Source organism: Mesocricetus auratus, unplaced genomic scaffold (assembly GCF_017639785.1).
Source record: "Mesocricetus auratus isolate SY011 unplaced genomic scaffold, BCM_Maur_2.0 Super-Scaffold_100008, whole genome shotgun sequence".
Classification (NCBI taxonomy): domain Eukaryota; kingdom Metazoa; phylum Chordata; class Mammalia; order Rodentia; family Cricetidae; genus Mesocricetus; species Mesocricetus auratus.
The window spans coordinates 16,656,392-16,684,130 of NW_024429192.1; the positions used below are offsets into that span (position 1 = coordinate 16,656,392).

The 27,739-nt window shown below is 36.7% G+C and overlaps 1 protein-coding gene across 3 annotated transcripts in view; it reads left to right on the top strand.

The window, feature by feature from the left end:
* Window positions 1-27,739, top strand: part of Tmprss15 (transmembrane serine protease 15) — a 103,892-nt gene that overhangs the window by 10,805 nt on the left and 65,348 nt on the right. Inside the window, exons 4-12 of one of the 3 annotated variants that reach the window (XM_040750556.1) lie at window positions 270-421; window positions 3,612-3,656; window positions 5,917-5,952; window positions 7,158-7,199; window positions 13,564-13,695; window positions 17,864-17,972; window positions 19,222-19,328; window positions 26,347-26,487; window positions 27,115-27,264. In XM_040750556.1, the coding sequence (XP_040606490.1) occupies window positions 270-421; window positions 3,612-3,656; window positions 5,917-5,952; window positions 7,158-7,199; window positions 13,564-13,695; window positions 17,864-17,972; window positions 19,222-19,328; window positions 26,347-26,487; window positions 27,115-27,264 (914 nt within the window). The remainder of the gene's footprint in view (window positions 1-269; window positions 422-3,611; window positions 3,657-5,916; window positions 5,953-7,157; window positions 7,200-13,563; window positions 13,696-17,863; window positions 17,973-19,221; window positions 19,329-26,346; window positions 26,488-27,114; window positions 27,265-27,739) is intronic. The other 2 variants (XM_040750557.1, XM_040750558.1) reach the window with 2 other exon arrangements.

Here is a 27,739-nt window from a genome sequence, read left to right on the forward strand (position 1 = left end):
ACTGAGCACTGATTCAAAAGTTGGGTTTACTTCAGCATTTCTCTTTCCTTCTACCATAAACTAAGGGTGATACTTGGCGTATCTATGGTATTCTTGCAAAATGTTTTGCAGAGCAGGAGTTACACTGTTCTATGAGTAATAAGGAGTCAGGATGTGATAACTAAGAGCAAATTTTAGACATTTCCCCTTAACTGAGAACAAATCACTTGAAGATGGCTGGCTTTTAGTTTTCTATCATTTTTATTTATTTATTTATTTTTGCTTTGCAGAAATGGCAGCGTTATAGTCCTTTTTGACCTTTTTTTTGCTCAGTGGGTGTCAGATGAAAATGTAAAAGAAGAGCTGATTCAAGGCATTGAAGCAAATGTATCCAGCCAGCTGGTCATTCTCCATATTGACTTGAACAGCGTTGAAATCACAGGTATCTGTGAACATTATTTGATTTCTTTGAATCATTAAGCTATGAAATTAAGATTCTAGAAATATAGGAGAGAGGCAGGAGAATCGTCCTTGGCTTTAGGAGCATGTCGGATTGCCTGAGGTAACACATTTACATGAGAAAAGTGAAATATTTGACGGGAAATATCAGTGAGGAGAGGTTTGGGAAACTTGAAAATATAAAAAGATTCTGAAAATTTCAGGGAGCAGAGATGTTTGTGAGTCTTGTCACATTCTATCTGTTGGTCAAGTGTTTTCTGGAGCCATTCATTAAAAAGTCAAATTAGAGAATTTATGATTGGGTCACAGATCTTAGGAGATTACAGTCGAGTGGCAAGGACAAATGTCTAATTAGAAATTGAAAAGGAGACAAAAGATGGATTAATGAATGTAATCCAACATGATTTCCTGTTGGAAAAGTTAACTTTCCTCTTAAAGTGATGAAACATTTTTATCCTAAGAATAACAACGGGAGAAAAGCGTAGAGGTTAAAACTAACACTAGAGACCAGGGAGAAGGCTCAGCAGGTGAATTGTGCAAACCTGATAATCTAAGTTAAATCCCCTGAACCTAAAACTGAGAGATCTGATGTCAAAAATTGTCTTCTAACTTCCATGAACATGCCCTGCTCATTCATCATGACCAAAAACACATATGAACACACAATCACACAAAATAATAAATTATTTTTAAATACCCAGATGATGTGTCTACCGAATCTCTCAGACTTGGATATGAAGTTTTTTTCTTAAAAAGTTCCTACTGAAGAAAGGGTCTTGCATTTATACAATGTTTGAGAGATACTTGGATAAGGAAAATGCTAAATTAACCAAAGGATTAACTCATTAATGAGATCCTGTTGAGTGGGCTATTAGGAGGTAGGGCATGGCTGGAGAAAATAGGTTATTGTTTGTGCTTTGTAGTCTACAAACATATGTATATGGCTTTGGGTTTTTTGTTTTGGTTGGTTGGTTGGTTGGTTGGTTGGTTGGTTGGTTTGGTTGGTTGGTTGGTTGATTGGTTGGTTGATTGGTTGGTTTGGTTGGTTGGTTGGTTGGTTGGTTGGTTGGTTGCCTGGTTTATCTAGACAGGGTTTCTATGTAAAAGCTCTGACTGTTCTGTAATTCACTCTGTAGATCAGGCTGACCTCTAAGTAACAGAGATCTGTCTGCCTCTACCTCCCAAGATTTGGAGTTAAAGTTATACACCATTGGTATTCTTTTTTAACTTGTTTCTATTACTTTAATTTTAAATATGTTGCTTCACATGTCAATCCCAGTCCCCGCTCCCTCCTGTCCTTCTGCACCCCCTCACAATCTCCCCCTCCCCAGCCTCCTACCCTATCCCCACTTCATTCCACATAGGAGACATCCAGAGTCTATCATTTTGCTCAGGGCAGGGTCCAAGCACTCCCCTAAGAGTCCAGGCTGAGAGAGCATCCATCTTTGTGTTATGGACACACATAGTCCATTTGTATGCCAGGGATAAACACTGATCTACTGCCCAGGGCCCATAGGTTGCCCAGGTCTCCTCACTGACTCTCACACTCAGAAGGTCTGGATTAGTCCCATGCTGGCCTCCCAGCTGTCGGTCTGGTGTCCAAGAGCTCCCCCTTGCTCAGATCAGCTGTCTCTGCTGGTTTTGCCAGCCCATTCTTTACCAATTTGCTCATTGCTCCTCTCTCTTTGTCACTGGGTTCCATGGGTTCAGTTGAGTGTTTAGCTGTGAGTGTTTGCCTCTGCTTCCATCATTCCCTGGATGAACGTTCTAGGATGGCATATAGGGTAGGTGTCAAGATCATTATCAAGACAAGGCATTTAAGGTGGTCTCTCCACTATTGCTTAGCTTGCCAGTTGGTATCATCCCTTTAGATCACTAGAGGTCTCACTTGTGCCAGATCTCTCTTCTAACCTATGACTCCCTCTATTATGGAATTTCTCATGCTGTTCTCACCCTATTCTACCCCCACTCAACCTTCCTGTTCCCCCATGACCTACTCTCTCTTCCTCTTCTCCCCCTCTCTTCTTCCCAGCTCCCACTCCCCCCCCCACCTCTCGCCATGTTCCCAGTCTGTTCAGGAGATCTTGCCTCATTCCTCTTCTCTGGGGTACCATGCATATCTCTCTTAGCTTCTTTCCTGTTTCCCAGACTCTCTGTCAGTGGAAGTTCAAACTGGCACTATCCTGATCCATCTCTAAAATCTATATATGAGTGAGTACATATATTCTTAATGTCAATGTTATCATCAGTGGACAACTTAAGAGAAAACCACTGCAGCTGAGAAATTGCCTCCATTGTATCAGCCTGTGGTCATGTATGCTGGGAATTTTAATTAATGTAGGAGAGGTCAGCTTGAGTTGGGTTATGCCAACCCTGAACAGATGGGCCTGGGTCACTGGAAAATAATACTTGATTTTTTTCAAGTCTTTTTTTCTAAGAAAAAATTCTGTTCTCTTTAATATTTTTTCACATTGATAGTTTCCTGATGAATTATTTGACAGATACGCTAAAATTAATTAAAATTAAAAGTGATTCCATACACTTGCATGAATTGGAAGATGAAATTTATGGTAAAAAAAATAATCACATCTGAGTAAAGAAAATCATATCCTCTTGCAAGTTGACATTAGTCTGTCTTATGCATACCACAAACCTTATCATAACAGTGAATTAAGAATATTCTCAAATCAAAACTATGCTATATTTGATTTATTGAGCTGTCTTGAAACAGGTGTATAAAATATCACCAAGCCTAATTTTAGATATTTATGTTTAATATTTGCACTTTGCACTTTTTCAAATATATTTTATTTTAAATTGGTTACTACTAGTCCTGGGATTGGCAAGGTCTAATAGGTAATATTATATTAGTTGAATATAAACTATTCCATAAAGCTTCCATATAGCTATAGCATAAATGAATAGGTACTTTTCTTGAATTAATACAACATGAAGCAAACTCAGCTCAGGCAAGTTGTACAAACTGATCAAGCAGTTGCTGAAACTTATCTAAAGTATCATAGCCACATAATGAATAGCAACAGCATGACAGCAAGTAAAGTGGTACTCACAGGACCAGGTGCCCTTTGAAGAAATAAGCAAACTCTATTCAATGTTTTTATAATACAGATGTATTACAAAGTCAGTATAAAGTCATCTTTACTTTCTTCTAGCATCACCTGATAACTTGTCAACAGCAGTCCCTGTAACAACTTCAGGTCAGTGTTTGCATTTATAACACTGTGTGTGTGTGTGTGTGTGTGTGTGGGCGCGCGCGCGTGCGCGCACGCGCACACACACACAGGTTTACTTGCTAGTACACAGTGATGTCTGTGAACATGTGTAGACCTGAGGTCTTCCATCAGCATTTTAAATCTAATGTTTTGAGATGAGAATATTAGCCTCCCAGACAGCAAGCTCTGGGGACCCTCACGGCTTTCACCACAAGGGATCTCTAGGATTCCAGACGTATACAACCAGACCTGAGGTTTTTTGAAGAGCCCTGGGGATCTGAACTCATTTCCTCATGCATGTTTGACAGACACTTTACTGATTAAGCCATTTTGCCTGACCACAACTCAGGGTTATCAACTTCATGACTTAAGGAAATAATATATTTCATTTCTGCACCTTGTTATGATGTTTATTCTTTAAAATAAAAGTCATATTTTCACTAGGAATAATGTCACTAAGAAAACTAATGACACTTACTTACCTATGCCAAAGATAGGTAGCAGTATTCTTGAGTCTGAACTGGCCTGTCCTTGGGGTTCTAACAAGATACATCTTCATCTGCAGCCACTAATAGCACCACCTGTGCATATTCACTATATTTCCTTTTTTAATTAAAATTAAAAAACAAGCTAGCTTCACATGTCAATCCCAGCTCCCTCTCCCTGCTCTCCTCCAATGCCCCCCCAACAGCTCCCCTAGCCCCCCACCCAATCCCTACTCCCTTCCCCAGGGAGGGTGAGGCCCTCCATGGGAGATCTCACTATGTTTCCTTTTAAAGGGCCCTGCCTATCTCCCATCACCCACCTCTCTCTCTCTGTCTCTCTCTCTGTCTCTCTCTCTGTACCTCCCCCCCCCCCTCTCTCTCTCTCTCTCTCTCTCTCTCTCTCTCTCTCTCTGATTTTCTGCCTGTCTCTCTGTATCTTCTTCTGTCTCCCTCCTTCCCCTGCTCTCTCCCCCATCCTTCTCCTCTCTCTTCCTCCTCTGTCTCTCCTCTCTTTTCTCCTTCCTCTCTCTTTCAAAACCCTTCCATGCAAGCTCTGTCACATTGCGTCTTTCTGTCACCTGCTGCTTTTTTAAATTATAAAATGGATATTTCTGATTTCAATACTCCTGTTTTATTTTAAATTTTTGGTGATATGTGTATGATTCCAAAATTGACCCATGTCATGAGGTCCTGGAGTTATAACCATTAAAACAATAATTTAAAGAATATATATTACGCTTCTATGCAAAAAGAAAACCAAACTGTAGTGCTAACCCATCCACTTCAGCTTTTGTTACTTTGTCTCTTTTAAGTTTCCCTCCCTGTTCATAATATTCAGAACTTTCTCATGTCTCATCAAAGTAACATCTCTATTAGAAGAATTATTTTTGAAAGATTGTAATTGTTTTTTACAATTAACACTAGTTACCTTAAAATGTAACCTTAATCACTAGTGGGAAAGTATTAAAATAGTAACCAGAAATCTGAAAATACATTGTGGTTCTGTTAACTAACCAAATCTACCAGGCACCTTGTGTTATAAATACTTTGAAATCAGCATCCTGAAAACTGTATGATTACTAGTCTTCTGATTATTGCAAAAGTTATCCTAAATGTCAATCTTATCTACATATCATTATGAAATAGAAATTTTCAAAAGATCATGATGTTATCTGTAATCATGACATTTCCATAATATTTGAGACAGGTATTGTATAGTACATGCCTGAACCAATAATTACATCATTTAATTTTCTGGAAAACCTATTAGGAAAATAACTTTTTTCACACTTAAAAAGATATAAAAGAATAAATAGGAAGATAGAAAGAGAGCTCAGTGGTTAAAACTGCCTACTGTTCTGACAGAAGACAAGAGTTGGGTTCCAGTACACACCTTTTAGGTAACAACTGTACATAACTGCAAAACCAGGGGTTGCTTCTGTTTCCATGGACACACACACACACACACACACACACACACACACACACACAGAAACACACACACACTGTGCACAAATACACATGCAGTCAATACATCATATTGAAACCCATAAATATGCAAAAATTACCTTCAACTAAAATAGTTGTAAAACATTGAAATAAAAATAAAAGGATTGTCTTTAGACTCAGATACATAAGTATTACTCCTCATAAGCAGAAACTTTCTTAGATGAAATGTTATACATATGATATATGTGTTAAAGTCCTTATAACAAGTCTAAAATACATAATAATCATTTTAATCTGACTTATTTTTGCAGATAAGCAGACAACCAGCAGTTCCACGACAACTTCAGGTCTGCCTCAGTAATATAAAATTTATTTTATTTATGATTTTATTATGGGAAAGTGTGGGTATGTGTGCACATGTTTACTTTCATGTGTGTGTGTGGTGTGTTTGTAGGTGAGTTCCAAGGACTAAATTCATGTCATTATAAGCTTGACAAGAACCTTTTTCATGAGAGACATGCTCTGTTTTCTATTATGGCTTATACATTTAAATCTCTTAATTTTAGAAAAAAATGCTAAAACTGAAGAACAAAATGAACAAACAGATGTTAAAAGAACCAAATAATTATTATATTTATCATCATCATCATCATCTTCATCATCATCATGGTTTTTTTTGAGAGAGCATTACCCTGTGTATCTCTGGCTGTCCTGGAACTCAATTGTAGACTAGGCTGGTCTAGAACTCACAACATCCACCTGCCTGTGCCTCCTGAGTTTTGGAACTAAAGGCATGCGCCACCACTGCACTAAAATCAACTGTCAAATCAGTTGTATTTTCTTAAAGCGTTTTGGGTTCTCACAGCAGCAATTCCTGTATTGACTTCAGGTGAGGTCAGTACTTAACAGAACCATGAAGTTCATATCACATTGAACTCCATGTTATTCAGCAATGAATTAATAGCTGTAAAGCAAATTTTAAGAATCATAAAAGACTTATCCTTAGATCTAGATATAAAGGACGTATCTGAGTTAATATACACTAATAATTCACAATAAGCTAAAATCATATGAAATACTGTATTTCAATGCATTTATTTTATTTTGTTAATGGATGATTTCTCTGTTTATCTGTATGCCTGCTGCACGCATGCCTAGTATCCCTGGGGGTCAGAAGAGGGTGCCATATCCCTGGGAACCGGAGTTACAGATGATTGCGAACCACTGTGTGGGTGCCATTGAGAAGGGCATTAGCTCTTCTTCAACAGTAGCCAGTGCTCTTAATTTCTGAGTCATCTCTCCAGCCCCAATGGATGAAACATTAAACATTATACATAAAACTTTTAATATGTGATATTACTGTAATATCACCTATCTTTGCAGTCCACTGGCAACTTCGGGGTCAGTGTGAATAGCATATCTACATTAGGTGCTACAAAAGCAGCAGTAGCAGCAACCTAAGTAAGGTGAAAAGCTACTCCAACTGTTACTGTGTTTTACAATAAATTTAAGTCATAAGTACAAGTATCAAGTCAACTTTGCTTTCTTCTAGCTTCTGTGGGTAACTTCTCAACAGCAATTGCTGCAACTTCAGGTGAGCCTTATAGTGTTATATTGATTGTCATAAATATGTACAATTATTTGTCAATTAAAAATAGTTGTAAAAATTAAAATAAAACATGTTTATATCTCTATATTTATTCTGTAGATAAACTAATAGCACTTCCATGGCAACTTCAACTGAGTTTTAATAGTGATATGTATATATATATATATATGTTTTCACTAATATTTGTAAATTAACTGACGCTTCAACATTTTAATACTCTTTAACAAGAAAAATTGGACTTAATAGTTTGCAGTGGTAATATTAAATTTAGCAAACATAGTTAGCTATTGTGGGTTAATACCTTAGTTGCCTGACTTTACACTTTCATTCTGATTTTAAAACTATGGTTATCGCCACTTGCCAGAGATGTAACCACTAGGACTGAATTGTTTTCTCGAAGGATGCCAGTTTCATCAGATACTGAGATAGTTTCTGTTGACTGTATTCTCTGCATACTGTAAATTCAGTACTGTCATAAGTCAGTTATAAAGTACTGCTGGGTTCATTCAGTTGTTTTTTTTTCATTAAGAGTGTAATATAAGGTAGTTTCCAGAATGTTATTTTTATATGTATTAATTTATATATCCCATAAGTACAAGGATACGTGTGTCATATTGCACATGAAGAAGTCAGAGGATGACTTGTGAGAGTCAGTTCTCTTATTCCACATGTGGGTCTGACCCGTGATCAAATGCACTGGACCCACCAGTCAAATAAGAGAACTGGTGCTATGTTTGAAATGCAAAATAAAGTATGAGCCATTAGTCAAAATGATTTGTTGCCAATAATAACAACTGTGGAGCCCATGGAAATCTCATAGCTCTGTGACAATACCCACAGCTACAGAGCAGCCCAACATATGGAAAATTGTCACTTACCCCACATCCATATTTTGCAATATGGAGAAATACTAAAAGTTCCAAAAATACATTTGTACACATTCAACTTCAAATAACAACAATTGATTTTGAGAAAAATAACTCCATAATTGAATTTCATTTATCTAAATCTAAACTAAAAAGGTAGTTTAAAAGTTTCAAGACATTCTTTCTGAAACTTAAAAATAAGCAACAAGCATATGTTAGCATCTTGTTTTCCATTGGTCAGTTTATAGACTCCTTGTATGATTCATCTAACTGAGTTACTGCGGTCCTTTTAGAGGCATCAAATATTTATAGGAGATATGCATGGAATGGCTCAGGGATGGGACAATAAACACTAGATATATGACAACAAAAGAAAGCCTTGAACTTATTCTCCCAAACTGTGCTGAAGAAAACAGTTGAGCCATAGTGAAACCTAGCTGAGCATATGTCAAGTACCTTTGGGAGGAAGAAAAAGCAGGTACAGAAAACAAGGCAAAATACCTCATCCCTTGAGGTACAAGAATATCGTCAACACACACTTGGGCTTTCCTTTCTTATTAGAAATGAGCAAGTGATGTTCAGAATAAAGATGAAGTAATATAAAATGTTGAGATGTATCTCGTACTGAATTTTCCAAGCATGCACTAAGTTCTAATTTATGATTCTTAGTATCACAGCAAAATTTTATATCAAACTGTTCACTCTTGATAAGACATGGTCCGATTTCCTCATTGACTAATTCTACCAGTTACTCCTTAACTACTTACAAAGCTATAGAGTATCTTAGAATTTTATAAACGTTATATAGAATGTAAATATTGAAGCACATGCCTGAGATGGTGCCTGGATATTCCTTGTTACTGCAAAGTAGACTAAAGATAAAAAGAGAATACATTAATATGCCATTACCCAGAAACTCACACAGAGATGGACAGAACCAGTTAGGTCACTTCACCCTGCTCCTAATGACTAACATCAAAATAACAACAAGGCATATTATTATAGCAGCAATTACATATCATTCTAAACGTGAGACTTTCAAACATGATTTCAAATTGGTGGTGTTCCTTTTCATCTTGTAACTTATGCAACAACAGAACATTGTTTTCATAGAATTGCCTTAATTAATTCACAAGGAATTATTGTAAGGTAACTAGGTAGTGAAATATCATATTTTCCTTTGTATTAAGTCATGTAGACAATGAGTACTGAATCATACCTCTCATTTATTCCCCTCATCTAGCAAGACTCTATAGATTTATAGAGAGGAACGAGGCAATTAAACTTGAAAAGTGCAGTTTCCAAGCAGTAATTTATTATGAATATGTCTTTCAGGGATGTTAACTTTATTCTCATTTTTATATGCCTTGAAGATAGAGTTTGAGAAAAATCAACAAACACATGCATCATATACCCAGCATTAGTACTATAATAAATTCTGCCAAAGGGAATTTTTATATGACAACAGGTAAAAAGTCCATGTGGATTATGTTCTTTTGTTCAGCTGCCATTGTTGCCAATTACTGTAAAGTTTTACTAACCAATTTGGAGCACTTGAGGGGAGCAACTGGAGCTAAGGCCACATTACACAGATTTATTTCTTGGCTGCTACCATATGCCTGGAGGGACTATTTGGGCACCTGATCATAGGCTTGAAGGCTTTACATACTGTAGCTTGTTCTAGTCTTTTGTTGCTGATGGTGTAGGCAATGATTTCAGACACATGAAAGTTTCCATACTATGGGTTTTCTCTATTTCACACAAAAAGCAACATCTTGCCATTAATCTTCTGTGTGATTAAAAGCTGTGGATTGAAGAGGGGGAAAAAGCAATTAGCAGATTTTGTGAAGGACATCATGGTGGGCCAAAAAAATCTGAACTGTGCCTTTGATTGAGCTGCTCAAGCCAGGGGTGTAGAGATTTCATCCATTAACAAATGTTCTGCGGTATTTACTTGAGGAAGGACCATTCTCGTTCTTCCAAGCCTTCTTCACTCTTTCATGACAGGCCCTCACCATTGTCACTTCTAGATAAACTCGACCTTTCTGTGAATCTTTTATTTTGATGTCTTTCTGCAACATCGACACATAGGCTCAATACTTGTCTATTCAGTTACATCCAGGGATGCTCAGAGCCCGGTTCACATATGAATTCTCTTGTGAAGATGGTTTCAACCTCTGCCTACTTCCCAGTGCCTTCATTGCACTCTTATCGTCGCATGAAAACAAATTAGCATGCAACTCTGGCTACCCACTGCTCACTTGGGAAGTTGCTTTTCACTGCACCGTGTAATGTGGGTGTGGTGGTGTACACCTACGATCTTCACACTCTCAAAATGGAAGCAGGATGATCTGAGTGCCAAGGTCACCTTTTGCCACGTAGGGAGTTTGAGCCCATGCTCAGACCAACCTGCCCTCCCCCCAAAAGAAAACCCTACAAAAATGAATAATGGACTACTTTTCCTGCATCAAGATCTGTGAGAACAGAGGCTCTGCTGTGACACAAGCATTTTCCCCCTTTTATCTTTTATCTCCACCCTGTAAAATGCCATGGCATAAGTAGCCATAAAAGCTTGTGGATTAAGGATCACTACAGGGACTGTCTCAGTAGGAGATAAAACACCAAAGTCAAGAGCAACTTGGAAAGAAAAGGGTTTATTTCAGCTTACAGGTTCATGTCACAGCCTATCACTGAGGCAAGTCAGGGCATGAATTGAAACAGAACGGAAGCCTGGAGCCAGGAATTGGTGCAGAACAATAGAGAAGTGTTGCTCACTGCGCCCCAAGACTTCCTCAGCCTGCTTTTTTATATGTCCCAGGACCACCTACCCAGGGCTGGCACAATCCACAGTGGGCTGGACCCTCCCTCAAAACTTAGTAATTAACAGAATGTACCACATGCTTGTTCACAGGCCAAGCTACTTGGGACATTAGGCTTTCAAATGACTGGAGACTGAATATGTTGACATAAAACTACTCAGCACAGGAATCACAGGGTTCCAAGAGCCATCTCCTGTCAGTGAAACTTTAAGGGTTGACAGACAAATAGAGAGACATGTAGAGATTCAGGAAGCAAAGATCCAAAGACAACATCAAGACAGCCCAAGTGACTTATCTTCCTAGCTATGTCCCCAAATCTATTCTTCCAAGCACTAAGTACATAGAATCTTATGGGCATCTGGCAAAATAGCATAAATATGTAAGGAAATGTTTCTTTTCCACCTATTTATTTACCAAGAGTTTCTGATATGTTATCAAATATTATGCCTTTTGTGTATCAGGACACAGTAGTTAAATGACTTGCTTGATAAGTAACTCTTGTATTTAAAGCATAATGTGCATTTAGATTTAATAACTATATTTCTACTTTGTTTAATTAAATGAGATTACTTTACCATTGATAAGAGCTCTCATTTTTATACTATATTTTTTTAGATTTTAACTTTTCCATTCGCTTCCCAAATGGTTTATGTTCATTTTAATCAGAGCTAGTTTTTAAAGGTCAAACTTAGTTATTTATATGCTCACCAACCCTGTCTATAAATGTCCTCAAACAAGATTTAGGTTGGTGGATATATGATACAAATATTTGATTTTCCCTATTGATTTTATAGAAAGCATCAGAAATTTCAGAATTCATTTTGCTTGTCATAGTTTTAAGCCCCAGCAGATGGCAGTACAGTGTTTCCTTTCATGTTAACACTAGCAAATGGCCCAACTCCCTACATGTACTAGAAATGCTAACAGAACTCAGTAGGAGAAAAGGAAAAGACGTGAAGTTGGGAAGGAGACACGGTGGAGGAGTCTGAAGTGAGCTGTAATGGGGGTACAAATGATCAGAATACATTATATACATATATGATTCTTTTCAAAGAAGTATGTATTTTTCAAATAACAAATACAAATGTTACGGAATTAAATTTTTGAAAACCCTTGAAGCATAATTGATAGTCTAATTGCAAACAAAAACTCAAATTTCTACATTGCTCTGGAAAACATATTATCTTGTAGGTAAAAAAGAATATGTCTCATAGAATTTCAAAATTAATTTCTAGAAATACGTGTGTCTTGGTACGTCGCTGTGGTGGTTTGAAAGAAAATGTCCCCCAAAGGTAGTAGCACTATTAGGATGAGTATGTGTAGCCTTGTTGGAGGAAAAATGTCACTGTAGAGGTAAGCTTTGAGGTTCCATATACGCTCAAGATACTGCCCAGTGTCTCAGTCTACTTCCTGTTGCCTGCATATCAACATGTGACAGCCACCCCTGCAGCACCACGTCTGTCTGCATATCCCCATGTCCTACCATGATGGTAATGAACTGAACCTCTGAACCATGTTCCTTGCCGTGATGACAATGGACTAAAACCCTGAAACTCTAAGTTGCCACCTCAATTAAATGTTTTCTTTTGTAAGAGTTGCCTTGGACACAGTCACTCTTCACAGCAATAGACACCCTAACTAAGACAGTCTCTCTATATTGCATCCAAGGAAGCAAGGCAGTTGAAGGATAAACAGGCTAAGAGCTATAAACTGGAAGACCCTGGGCAGACAATGATCTCACACTCTAGAGAGACGTGTTTGTATTGAATGCCCTAAGAATGGCTGTGACAAGAAGCAAAGAATTGTGGAGCAGAAATAGCCAACTTTTTCTCCACTTTTATTAATCAGTACACTTGCAAGTAGATATTTTATCTTACTCCAGAGTGGTTTTCTTTGATAACATTTTCCTTTGGAGAATTTATAGACTTTAGGAACTCCTCTGTGTTTTCAAACAATAAAGCTGTGGATAAATGAATTAACTAGATGCTTATAATAAACTTTACAATATATTGTCCCATAATTAGAAACTTGGGCATGTTTCCATTGATGTGTTAAGACACCATGATGAAGGTAGCTTACAATGAAAGCATTCAGTGTAGCATATGGAATCAGAGGGATAGAGTCCATGATAATTGTGGTAGGGACCGAGGCAGGAAGTCAAGAATGGCACTGGGGTAGTAGCTGAGAATTTATATCTTAATCCATAAGTATGGGGCAGAGGGTGCTAACTGAGAATAGCTTTTGAAATGTTAAAACTAGCCCCTATGACATATTCTCTATAACACAGTCACACCTCATAATCCTTCCCAAGGAGTTCCACCCACCATAGATCAAGTATTCAAATATATGAACTTATGGTGGTCATACTCACTCAAACCACCATAGAGATTAAGTGGTTAAACTGCAAGTTTACAAAAAAATAGAATGAACACATCAACATTCACATTTGACATCTGTGAATTTGTATTGTTTAATTGCCTTGAATTTTTGCAAATGATTAACCAAGTGAAATAAGTATTCCTTTTTACAAAAAGAACTACATCAATCCATTGCAAAGCTAACGTGAAGAAAAGCACACAAGAAATATTCAGTCATTGTGTATATCCGACCAATTGAAAATTTACTATTCAAGAAGCTTATGATTTAAATCTGTTTTTTTTTAAGGCAATGTCCAAGTAGATTGTCAACCTGGCTCACGGCCCTGTGCTAACACTTGGAATTGTATAGCAATTGATTTATTTTGTGATGGAGAAGTGAATTGTCCAGACGGTTCAGATGAAGACACAGGACTATGTGGTAAGGCCACCCACCTTCTTTCACTCTCCTTCATCTTTTCTCCTCTATGGTTACATACACACACACACACAGGCACACATACAAGCACACACACCACACACAAAAACATGCATGGGCATACAAGCACACCACACACATACATGTACACAGATATACATGCACATACACATTTATGTGTACACATATCTGTGCACATACCTATATATACACATTTAGTCTCTTCTGGTTGAAAATGTGAAGAGCTATCTACTCCAATACACATATGCATAGTTTAACACAAAATCTAATAGATACATTATTTTTAAATTTAATTGCATAATATCATGTGTAACTAATTTTACACTATCCCATTTGAGAGTTCTGTAAAGAATACTGTGACCAGTTGAGCATAATTCAGGTAGGGAGGGAGTGTCACTCTTTTTCATCTCACCTTTGTCTTAAGCCACCATGACTCTGAGGAATAAGTACTAATAATATGATACCATTTCCTGATATTTTCACCTTCATATAAGGTCACTCCTCTTGCCCCTACTTCACAGTATCATATCAGTGAGCATCATTCACTTTTCCTCATTGTTTTTCTTCTCTTCCTGTAGTTATATAAACAACACAAACAGTTTGGGGTAACAACTTAATAGCAATGTTTTCTGTTTTAAAAATGGTGTTTTTTATCTATTTTGTTATTTTTTCTGATTATTCTCTTCTTAATTGTGTTATTAATAAAAACTTAAATAGCACATACACTACAATATAGATAATCTAAATGGAATCTCTCTTTGATTTATATTTCATTGCAGTTTGCTTCCACTTGAGCTTGCCAGAAAGAATCTTATCAAATAATGTAGTTGCATTGTAACCTATTATCATACAAGTTTAAATTCAGATCATAATAATTGAAAGGTACTGTTAACTTAACTCTAACCTATAATTCATTTTTGAACACTTAAAGAGAAGCCTGAATTAAGCCTATTTTTGGTTTGATCCGTAATCACCTTTTGGTTTATTTCTGATTTTTTGAAAGAGGCTCTGACCTTGAGATCATTGTTATGATGCTTCTGTCTATGGCTCATTAGTGCTAAGGTTATGATCAAATGTGTAGTACTAGTCAACTTTACAAAGCATGGACAGTGATGGTGAACACAGCTCTTGGGGTGCTTTAAAGCTGCAATTTCCTTGTCTCTTATCACTGTGTTCTCCTATTCCTTGACATTAATTCGAGATGAAGATTCGAATGCAAAACTAAATTAGGAAAATTACCTACCACCAGGTCCATACTTCATAGGACAGCCATTGGGTCTGTTACACAGCAACAACTCTACAAATAATAACTATTTGAGATTCTCTTACACAGAAATCCCAATTCAAATGTTCTTGGATAAACTTCAAGCATACAGAGTTGAGCTATGTACTTTGAAGTTCAGTTGTATTGTACTGGAAGAAAATGCAGGTTATGGAATATTGTATATCTACTTTATATTGCTAAGCTGATCAAAAAGTGAGATGGTGAGCTGGGCGTTGGTGGCACACGCCTTTAATTCCAGCACTCTGTGAATTCGAGACCAGCCTGGTCTACCGAGTGAGTTCCAGGACAGGCTCCAAAACAATACAGAGAAACCCTGTTTCAGAAAAAAAAAAGGAAGATGGTGATCTTTACACTGTGGGGCTATTTTTTCTGGCATGTTCCAAAACCTTTTCCAAGAGAATATGATCCAAATGTGCCATCAAGAAGAAGCAAATGTTATCATTATTTCTGTTTCTAAAGTAATAATCCATATCAAAGCAATATAGATTTAAACCTATGTACCGATGATTAACAACTTTAAAGATAGGAGATGATGCAATGACATTAAATGAATCAAATAATTTGAAAATGTGTCTCACTTATTGTTTGGCCTTTAACCCCATTGATCTCATCATTTTCAAAATAAGTTTATAATGATTCATACCAAAAATTAATCATAAGACTAATAATGTAAGGATGACACATTATCTACAAATAAGTTTTAAAGTAATAAATTATTTTTTCTAAGTCACAAGATGAGCCTCAGCCTCTAAATTAAATGTTTACTTTTGCTTTAAAAACACAATAATCTGTATGATATTTTTTCAGTATGTGATGTCTTTGTACTTACTAAACCTTAGGATCACCCTTTTTATCACAGGACTCTCTTGAGTTTATTATCTCCATTCCTTTATATGACTTATAAAGTTAGCATTGTATTCATTTCTCAAACATAGTTTTAAATCATTGTTTAGCCAAGGTAGGAGAAAAATCAATCAATGAGCTATCTTCAGGCAGCAGGTGTTTCAGAACACAGCTGATCTTATTCATTCTAATCAGTGGTGGCAGTAAGCCCCCCAGCCCTAGACATCCCTTCAGCACCAACTCCAGTGTTTAGCAGCAGGACACCCACCTCAAAGTCCTCGTGCATCAATCCATACTCAGAGAAAAATTTATAAATCCGTAATTTAAGCTATTTCTCTGTAAGACATTGACCTTTGATCTCTCTCTTATTTATTGATTTTTAACCCAGCTGTGAGCTCTAATTCTAGCTTGTATTATTAATAGAGTCGAATTAATGATTGCTTCTGTGCCAAGTTTCCGTATTTAGTCTTTAGTTATTTGGGTTTATACAACTTATAGCTGACTATAGCTAAAACAATGTTTCTTTAAGTCGTGTTTCTCTTCAGAGTAGAGTTGAGCAAGCAAGAAAGTTTACTCTGTAGCTGACCTGTGTGGGAATATGACGCTGAATCACGGCTCTTAGACCAAGGTGCAGGGCTGTCCCAAAGTTGGCAAGTGTTCTTGTAGTTTGCATGCTCAGATGTTTGCATGTGATATCCTTTGGTGTGTCTGCATAGATCATGTTTAACTCATGCATCCTGGTGAACTCAATGCCTGAAGAAAAGACAGAATGGGTAAATATCGAGCCAGCAGAGGGAGCTCGTGGTGGGTCCCAAGTGCCTGCCAGCAGGATGGCTTTGTGAATGAAGGAAAGGTGACCAGTGGCTAATGGGGTGACTGCAAACATTTGCGCATTTGCTTCTTTCCCCTTCAGCATTTTTTCTAGTGCTCTTCCAGGAGGCTCTGGTCAGGTCACAGATTCAAGACTCCACACATCCTCCTCATTCATATCTGAGATACATTTTTTAATTCTTTTTAATCTTGAGAACCTATCTGCGATTCTCTGTCAGATGTACAGTTACCTTTCTTATTCATTCACGTCCTGGAAAGAATACCTGAAGCTACCTTTAGAATCCTGAACACTATTGTAAAGAGTTTAAAACTATGTAATTCAACTGCTTTCAGGAATTTCTATACCTTTGTTTATATTCAGGGACTAGTAGAGTTCATTTATATCATGTTAAGATAGAGATTGTTTACTGGCAATAAAAATGTAAAGATTCATGGAAAACTAAACAAGCAAATTAATCATATTTTTTAGGACAGGCTAGACACTGTGATACAAAAATTCCTAGCCACTTCAGATGAAGATGTTCCCCTGAAAGCAGTCATAGATACTTGTCTAGGCGTTAAGGATGCCAGCTTCCTGTCTGTCACCCTTTCTTACCTGACTCTTTCATAAACTGTTTACAGGCAAGGGGACATTTGTGAACAAACACAATTTGTAGAATAGCTGATTAAGCAACTCAGTCACATGACTCCACATGACGGCAAGTACAGAACACTCAAGAAGTACAGAAAAGTCTTTGGTTACTGAAGGCTCTGCAATAGGGTCCAACAAACACAGAATAATCCCAACACTTTAAAAATTATGAATCTAATTGTACAACATGACGCTGTTGATTCCCTTTCTCTAGAGAAATGTCTGAAATAAACCTGAAGAATAGCTAAATTCACCGACATAGTAAATGGCTATTACAAAACTCTAAAGGGTTCCTTTTTATTTCATTCCTTTCCAGTTTTTCACCATGCTGCCAACATGGCCTGAATTAGTGTTTAAGAACCTTGCAAAAGTTGGGGATATATAATTTACATTTGCTTGTGTAGCACACACGGTCATGGGAATTTCAGATAAAAGCCTCCAGAGAAAGGAGCTTGCAGTGAATACTGCTATGAACCAAGAGACCTTGGTCTATATCCTCCTAATCGCTCCTATGCCTAACTGCTTACTTATATCTAACACTAGCTGACATATTCACACAGCCACAGCTTGTGATGGAAGATTTTTGCTGATGGAAAATTCTGGGTCTTTCCAAGCTGATCGTTACCCGAGGCCAGGCGGGTCAGATGTTGCTTGCCGCTGGATCATCCGGTAAGAGACCATTGTCTATATCCTGAAAGTCTTCCAATGTAGTATTCTGAAAGTATGTCTGAAAGTCTTCCAATGTAGTATTCCCCTTTCTACTCTATGTTTAAAATAGTTACAATTTTCATTAACTAGCAACCGATAGACTGTATCAAAGTTCCTCATTCAATTTTAAACTTAAAAATTACTCTTCACCAAGAAAAACTTTATCTAAGATATAACTAATAGCAGCAGTTTACTGGAATCTAAACTTCAACCTCAAAACAAATTTTAGATATCATGGCCATGCTTAATATAGTCAATTAAATAATTTAACCTTTTTCTTTTTAAAGCTAGTCACTATATGTCTCTCCCTCCCAAAGATCAAACCACAAACTTTCTGCTATATTTACTTAACTTACTCTTACAGACTTACAAATTTATTGCCACAACATAAAAACTCAACCAAACTGAAACTTTGCATTGAACTCATCTTTATTTCTTATGATAAACTAGTTACACTGACACCATTCAATCCGTGATCATATTATAGTGCATATAAATATTAGAGAATACAAGAATGAGTCAATGGATCTGACTTAGACTCACAGATTTTCTGATAAACAGGACAGCAAGTATGTGTCTAACATTTCACTGATTTTTTTTTTTGGTTTTTACAAGACAGGGTTTCTCTGTTTTGGAGGCTGTCGGTCCAGCCTGGCCTCGAACTCACAGAGATCCGCCTGCCTCTGCCTCCCGAGTGCTGGGATTAAAGGCGTGTGCCACCAACGCCCGGCTTCACTGATATTTTTAAGATTAGATGAAGTGAAAACGGAAATGTGGAATGTACATATTGTGGGATATCTTTATTTGGCCACAGAAAAGGAAGGGTTTCCTATCCGACTTTCATTATTGAAACTTAGAAGTATTAAATGAAATAAACTAACCTTGCAAGATACATCTTTCATAATTTCAATTAAATAAAGTAATTAAAATTGCTAAATTCATAGAAGGAAGTAGATTAATGTTACTGGGGCTGGAAGGGCAGAGCATTGGAAAGGTTTTTTTTAATGAACGCATGAATTCAATTGTGCTAGATGACAAGGTCCTAAATATGTATGTTCTGGTAATAGTTACAGGACTGGGCTGTATGATTAAAGTTGTAGGATGGCTTACCCCATATGCTTTGTCACAGAATGGAAAACACAATCAAATTGCAGAATGCATTGAGATTTATCACAGCCTAAAAACTTTATTTTTTTTCCTTTTAATTTAGTGTAAACCAAGGACTTTCCATTAGAATCAGCTTTGGATCTTTTATTTCATTTTATGCAGATGTGTTAGATATTTATGAAGGTGCAGGACCCAGCAAAATATTAAGAGGTAAGTTAAAAACAAACATATAGTTGATTATAATAATGAAAATAAATAGGAAGCCATGAAAGTGATAGTTTCCGTTTGAATTTTGGTCAGAATGTTAAGTTGACCTTTAAGTCACTAAAATTAAGATGGCTGTCATCTGTCAAAATTAGGAAATGAGTACTGTATGTTGTCTTTTTACACTAAAACTAGTGTATTTAAAATGATGTGAAATTAATGCTTTTTTAAAATCAGATGTCATTCATTGTTTAAATGTCATCCTATTTATTAAAATTAAATAACCCTTAATTTTACATTCTCTTTTATCATAACACTGCATAGAACACGTTGTCAGTAGTATATAGACAGTAATGGAGCTGGAATCAACTGGTGGTCCACACCAGTCCAGACCCATGAGCATCATTCCAATTTGGCCTAAATTCCTTAGCTTGATCATCACAGAGAATGAAATTGGAGGGAAAGTTCAGGGAAACTTCAATAGGGATGAAGAAGGCAACCATGAAGAACACAGATGAGCCAGTTTTCCTCACAACTGTGGGGAAACAGAGAAAATAAATTTCAAATAATTATCCATATTAAAGATTAATGGTCTCACCTTTGAACTGTATGAATGATGGAAAGTGATAGTGATGTCCTTAAAGGCTGTGATTGATATGTTAATGTTAAGTATTTAAGTATATCCCAATGACACATACCTTTATTGCATTGTATTGATCTAATATTATGCTGGATATTCTGTGTAGACCTTCTAATTGAATATTGTCAATATGACTGCCAAATACAAATTACGGAAGGGTAAAGTGAGCTAAAGGGGAGCAAATGAAGTTCAGAGACAGAATGTTAGAGGCAGACATCAACATGGCTTTCTAGCTTTCCATGCAGCGGAGTTACGCACTGTGCTCTGGCAGCCCAAGCAAAGCATGGTAATGAGGATGCCCACAACCCAGGAGGTCACGTGTTCACATTCACTCAAACAAATGGAGCAGTCAGCTGATAATCTGTGGATATGGCTTTAAACTCCAGTTCCTTTTTGTCGTTGTCGTCCTTTTGGTTTTCCAGACGGTATTTCTCTGTGTAACAACCCTGGCTATGGTGGAACTCACTCTGTAGACTAGGGTGGCCTAGAACTCACAAACATCCACCTACCTCTGCCCCCGAGTGATCCAGGAAGAGCAGATGGGGGGGGATTTCAGGGAGAGGGGGAGGAAACAGAGGAGGGAGTGGAATCTGTGGTCCATTTGTAAAATAAATAATAATAAAAACCAGCAGAGATAGCTGATCTGAACAGGAGAGAGCTTTTGGACCCCAGATCGACAGCGGGGAGGCCAGCATGGGACTGATCTGGACCCCCCAAATGTGAGTGTCAGCGAGAAGGACTGGGCAACCTATGGGGCCCTGAGCTGTGGATCAGTGTCTATCCCTGATATACAAACAGTCATCGTGTGCCCATTGCACCAAGAGGGATGCTCTCTCAGCCTGGACTCTTAGGGGAGTGCCTGGACCCTACCCCCTACCCAGAGTGAAATGACAGACTCTAGATATCCCCTATGTGGAAGGATTTGGCAATAGGGTGGGAGGCTGGGGGGGAAAGGGGAGTGCGGGAGGAGGGGAGGGAGAGGGAACTGGGATTGACATGTAAAACAAACTATTTAAAATTAAAATAAAAAATGATAAAAGAAAAAAACAAAACAAAACAGCAACAGCAAAAGACCCCTGAAGTTCCTTAATATAAAGACTGACATAACACAGATGGTTTAATAATATGGCTCAAATGAATATCACCAAATTTAATACACTGTAAGTAAACGTTAGCTAGAATCATCCCTGACAGTGTGTAAATCAGTTTCAGTTATCTTAATAAGTGTCTCCCAATTAACATAAACACAATAACAAATATAATGCGGATGATAAATCTAATTTTCCTATAGACAGCTACAAACATTACTCTTAAAATACCTAGTACTTTATTAATGTAATTTTATATATTTAGCTCTGCAGTTAAGCAATAAGCAAACATTGAGATAATTAGACATGTGGATATAATAGTACAACAGTAATTATCATAATAATGTTATATGAAGTTGATAGTCATAGAGAATGAATTTATGAAAGTTCATTTAAATGATAACAGTCAGTTAAAGGTTTTACACAAAATATTTCAAATTAAAAACATAAATACATCAATCTTAGCAAGAAAAATTAGGAAGGTCACTTAAAATTAAAGTACACGCTCTTAAATAATGACAATAATGTTTCTAATATTTAGCATGTGGGTTGAATTATAAAAACAAGGGCTTTATTTAAACTTCAACTAGCTGATTTATAGTCTTATAATATGATAATATACTTGTGTAATCATGAGTGACAGCTGTATTTACAATAATTTTATATTTATTGGAAGGCAGTGAATAACTTTGTTTTCTTTGAAGAGATGCTTATCAAGTAGTTGTCACTGAATTCTAATTCAGATTATATAGCAGAAACACTTTTCATTTTTTTTTGTTTTTTGTTTTTCTTTTATATATATATATATATATATTATTTTTAAATTTAAATTAGAAACAAGGTTGTTTCACATGTCAATTCCAGGTCCCTCTCCGTTTTTCTCCCCTCCTCCCGTGCTCTCCCACCAACACCCCCAATATCCCCTCATTTCCCCAGGGAGGGTGAAGCACTCCATGGGGGTGTCCATAGTCTGTCATTTCATCCAGGGCAGGACTTAGACCCTCCCCCAAGAGTTCACGGTGAGAGAGCATCTCTCATTGTTGGATGGGAGTCCAAACACCATTTGTATACCCGGGATAAATACTGATCTACTAACCAAGGCTCAATAGATTACCTAGGCCTCCTCACTGACACCCACATTTTCGAGACAGGGTTTCTCTGTAGCTTTGTAGGCTGTCCTGGAACTAGCTCTTGTAGACCAGGCTGGCCTCGAACTCACAGAGATCTGCCTGCCTCTGCCTCCAGAGTGCTGGGATTAAAGGAGTGCACCACCACTGCCTGGCTTAGTTTTCATTTTATCATAATGGAAAAAGTATATATTTCTTACATAATTCTGGAAAAATTATCTAAATAAATTATAAGGGAAGAACGGTATCCAGTGTCACAAAATAATTGTTACATAGTCTATTAAGGCTTTCAAAATAAATAAATTCCAGAGGTATTTGTCAGTAAATTTTAGATAGTACTTCTAAATAAATTGTCAAGCATTTAGGTCAAAATCTTGTTCTTTAGGTTCTATTCATGAATACTTGATCTTAATTCAGTGATTTTAATAAGTATCAATGTTGAGAATTAAGGGGATGGACTGTGAGCAGTGGGCTACTTTCCATTATTGCCTAAAATAATCTGTAACTTTGGAGGTGCTAGGGTGAGCCTAGCTCATTGTTCATACTGAGTACATGGCTCTGTTTGAATTACATCCCCAGTTTTGTTGTCTTTAATTCTGAAAGTGTTATGGGCTGGTTTTACTCACCGTGTACCATCAGAATGCCTTGGACTTACAATCCTCCTGCCTTGTGCATCCAAGTATCTAAGTGCCTGGGGCAACAGTTCTGTTTCACCAGACTTTGCCAGAAATGTTTTGCCTCCTTAAAAACGTAATAAATACAGTCTGGAAACCACATGAAAAACAGTCTTTAAATGTCATGTCCTGAAAATATGTTTTTGAGTACCATTTTTTAAAAATCTCTCATTGCATATTTATTGGGGAATCTTCTGAGGAAATTATCTATGTAGATTTTTTTGCTTAATTTTTACTGTTTTTTTTTTTGCTTTCATGTACTTTTTTCCTCAATATGTATTTTTATTTAAATTACAAACCAGAGTGCTTCACATGTTAATCCCAGCTCCCTCTCTCACTCCTCCTCCCTTGTCTCTTCACTAGCCTCCCTGCAGCTCCCCACCCAATCCCCACATCATTCCCCAGGGAGGGTGAGACCCTCCTTGTGGGGATCTCCAGAGTCTGTCATTTTAATCAGGGCAGGACCTAGGCCCTTCCCCATGTGTCCAGGCTGAGAGAGCATCCTTCTATTTGGAATGGGCTCCCAAAGTTCATTTGTACACCATGGTAAACACTGATCTACCCAAGGCCCCAGAAATTTCTGAGGCCTCCTAACTGACACTACATTCATGGAGTCTGGATCAGTCCCCTGTTGGCCTCTCAGCCATCAGTCTGGGGTTCAAGAGCTCCCCCTTGTCCTGTTGGCTGTCTTTGCAGGTTTCACCAGCAAGGTCTTGACCCCATTACTCATCACTCCTCCATCCCTGTCACTGGGTTCCAGGAGTTGAGTTCAGTCATTTTTTTTTCATTCCAAATGCTTAGTAAGCTCCACTCCCATAGGGAAGGACAACTCACAGTGCATGAATAGTGTAGCTTGACATCATGTATAGCATACTTAAGTGTGTCCAGGTATAGCTATGGAGAAACAAACAGCATGAAGATTTTCCTGAAATGGCATACTGTAAGAAGAACAAGCATACAGAAAATAAAATATATGCAAATGTATTCTAAATAGAGCAGCTTTGATAAGATGTATGCTTTTATTGATATACTATTTCAATCTTAAACTTAAAATTTTGATTGATATACTCTTTCTACATTTAAAAGTATCCACTCACTCACTTTTGTTGATAGTATAAATTTATATGAAAAAGTTTGTTGCTAATTTGAAAAATTGCCTCATCCCACAAGTGACAAAAATTACCTCATAAGGCTGCCTGGAAAAATTGAGATTTTTTTCCTGATTACTCCCATCACATTTTTCCCATAGCAAATAATCCCACAGTTATTTTTTTATATTAACTAAAATGTCTTGGGTTTCCTAATGAGGCATCAAGTTATTTCTCCATATCATCAACACATGGCCCCATACTGAATTCACAGTTGGCACTCAAGGCTACATGGTGGGCATCTTTGAAGTCTTCTCCATCATAAACTGATGTTCTAATACAGCCAGAATTTTCTTATGTAAATGAAAGATAGTAAATATCTTTTAAGACATCTGTTGAAACCCAGTAAATAAAATATTTGTCATTTCTATCTTTTGGCTTCTTTCTAAACTCTTTTTTTAATCATTTTTATCTAGTGTTTTTCTCTGCTCTGTTCTTTTACTAAAATTACTCTCCAGAGTTACTGCTGTTAGAGAACAAGCACTTAATTGATCAATGACAACTGTGTGATCATATGTAAATTAATAGGCACACAATTATAAATTTAGAAACATATTTCTGAAAATTATACTATTGTTTGTATTATAATATTAGAGAAAACCCAACTTTTATTACTAGGTAAATTTTTCTTTCCATAAATCTTCATATGCTTTAGGAATATTCAATTATTCTTCTTTATTCATAGCTTACTACATGTGCTTAATCATCAACTAAAATGTGCTCATGGTCTGTCCCTGTGACAGAGGCACACAAAAATTAAAACCTAAGCTTTGCTTTATTGAGACTTAAGAATCTAATTGCTGAGGTAAGGAAACAATATCACCCATTGAGCATTTACTAGGTGCTAACCACCATTCCACATGGAAATCACTTATCTATCCCCTAGAAGAAGATTCTGCAGAAAACAATGCATTGCCTCAGAGTAACGGTGGACAGAGAGAAACAGAGTTGGACTAAATTGAACACTGTCTCCAGAACCTAGATCTTACGTCTTAGCCTTCTGCTACCCTTCCTGATGTGTAACATGCCATCTGGCACTGTGCTTCTGATTCCATTTGAGGTCAAAAGAGTTTTCCAATGCAATTAATGCTTCATGAAATCTCTATTGATTAACATTCTTCATTTTTGCCAGAGGGTTGCATGTATAACAAAAAGCAGATTAACGGTCTTCATGAACTGAACTCTACACCAGATCCTTCCCATTTACAAATGTGGGATCTAATACACTGTCAGGTACGCTGTTATGTTCCAACCCTCATTTGATCCTCCAGAAGCCACTGGGTACAAGAATTTTAATGTATAGGAAATGAACACAGTAGGAGGAGGATGCAGATAGATGAAAGCAAAGCTTCTAGAGTATTTATATCTCTTAAGTGATTACATGAGATTTCTAATTTACGAATCATGCTGGTTATGAGTCATATACGCTGATAGTTCAAAGAGGCAATATAAGTGTTCATGAGCAAAATCTGGGTGAAAGACACATTGTGGACGGAACATTACTACATGGTTCAGTGTGTGATTATGATGCTCCCACTGGGTTTTGTTGAAATTGCCATGCTAACGTGAAGATGTACTAATTTGTACAGAAGTTCATATTTTTTTCAATATTTTATGAGGTAATTCTTTAAAAGAAAATAAATGACAATCATCTGTCCTCCCTCTATCTGAAGTTTGACATTTTCAAAAGCCCGAATTTCATGCATGCTCCAGATGACCCATGTAAAATATGTGCTTTTGTGTACATTGCACATTTGAATATGTGGCCTTTCTCCATAAAACCCAATTCTGATTCTACTAAAAGTGATAATACTACCTTTGAAGACAGACATGGTAAGCTACACATTGTCAGAAAACCGTTTCGTGCAATGATAAATTTATAAATTATGTGAGTTCTACTAATTCTGCAAGTGTATCCATCCTTGAGAATAAAAAGTGAAAAAATACAAGTGGCAGAGTTAATGCAGAGCAATCATACAATCAAGATAAATGCCATAGATGCAATTCTTACAATATTATTATTATTATGAGGGTTACTACTTTATGGGTGAGCAGAAAAAATACAATCAAGATAAATGCCATAGATGCAATTCTTACAATATTATTATTATTATGAGGGTTACTACTTTATGGGTGAGCAGAAAAAAGCATGTGCTGTTTACTTCACTATGAAGACCCTGTTCTAACTCTCACTACTGTGGCATGGGACGCAACATTAACCTTTAGCCCTGTAACTGCTCAATTTACAGCTTTTAGAAGCACATACCTGGTAAAGTAATTCATCTTTTCTTTTCATGAGTAGATATAAAATATGCTTATACTCATTTGTCAACATTTTCTTTCACAGCCTCTTTTGCAGAAACTCATCCTGGAACAATTCGAATTTTCTCCAACCTAGTTACAGTCACTTTTCTGATACAATCTGATGAAAGCGACTACATTGGCTTCAATGCCACCTATGGCACCTTTAACAGCAGCACCCTTAGCAGTAAGTACTGCTCAGCCTATGGCTCTGCAGATGCGGTTGCATTGGCAACATCAGCAGAATCTATATTTTTTTTTTATGTGAGCTCTGTCCTAGATCTTAACTAATTCTCTATTTACACAATAGTTAAAAACAAATAATGTATTAAAAGTAGTTTATATTCTTCATGGGAATCAGATGACTGGCTTCAAAAAAATCACAAGTCAATATAAAAATTTCACATTTTTTTAATATTCAGAAAACTTTCCAAGTGAAAGTAGATTAGTATAAACTACTCCTGAAAAAGCCAACAATTAAATTACTAACGTAATTATAAGGTGAAAGAAGCAGATGGGAAAATAGTGGAATCAACCTGAAAAAAATAAAGAATATAAGTTTGTTAAAGCCCAGAACTGTAAGAAACATAATCATTTGTCATGGCTGAAACAAGTATGTATTGTAATTTAAATAAAATAAAGTTTTAAAATAAATAAAACTAATCATGGTTTTATTAAATAATGACAGTAAATAAATTATTTAATAAAACAGAATGGCGAGCAATTAAAAACTATATAAAGCTGGACTCTTTTCTATTAAATTCATTAAAATTTCTCATGTTAAATATTAAGTTTGAGTTTTTTTAATTCACAGATTATGAGAAAATCAACTGTACTTTTGATGATGGCTTTTGCTTCTGGATCCAGGATCTTGATGATGACAATGAGTGGGAAAGGATCCAGGGACCACAGTTTCCTCTCTTCCCTGGACCACCTTTTGACCACACATTTGCAAATGACTCAGGTGTGATTTACATTTATTCATAAAGCAGAACAAAAAAGCATGCACTGTTACTTTATTTGAATGGAGTTTCGTTAAATGAAATTCATATTTTCCTATTACCATACTCATTTACCCAGATATGATGATAAAGAGTAATCAAAGGTCATTAGAGATAAGGAAACTAACCTGTAACCGTAGCTTTGAAATGATTCATTAATACGTGGACTTGTATAAGATAATTGACTTTTCTGACAACTAGCCTGTTTTTGCCTTAATTTCATTTTTCAATTATTCATTGTGAATATGAATACACAGAAATATAATCTAATTTTATATATTGGTCCATCACTCATAGTTTTGCTGAACTTGTTCATCAGTTCAGATATTGCTGTTTTTAAAAACACCTTGTATTTGTGAGTGTACACATCCTATCAGAACAGATACAGATTTTCTTCTGGTAACCACAGGGAAGAGTGACTTGAGACGATAGACTGCA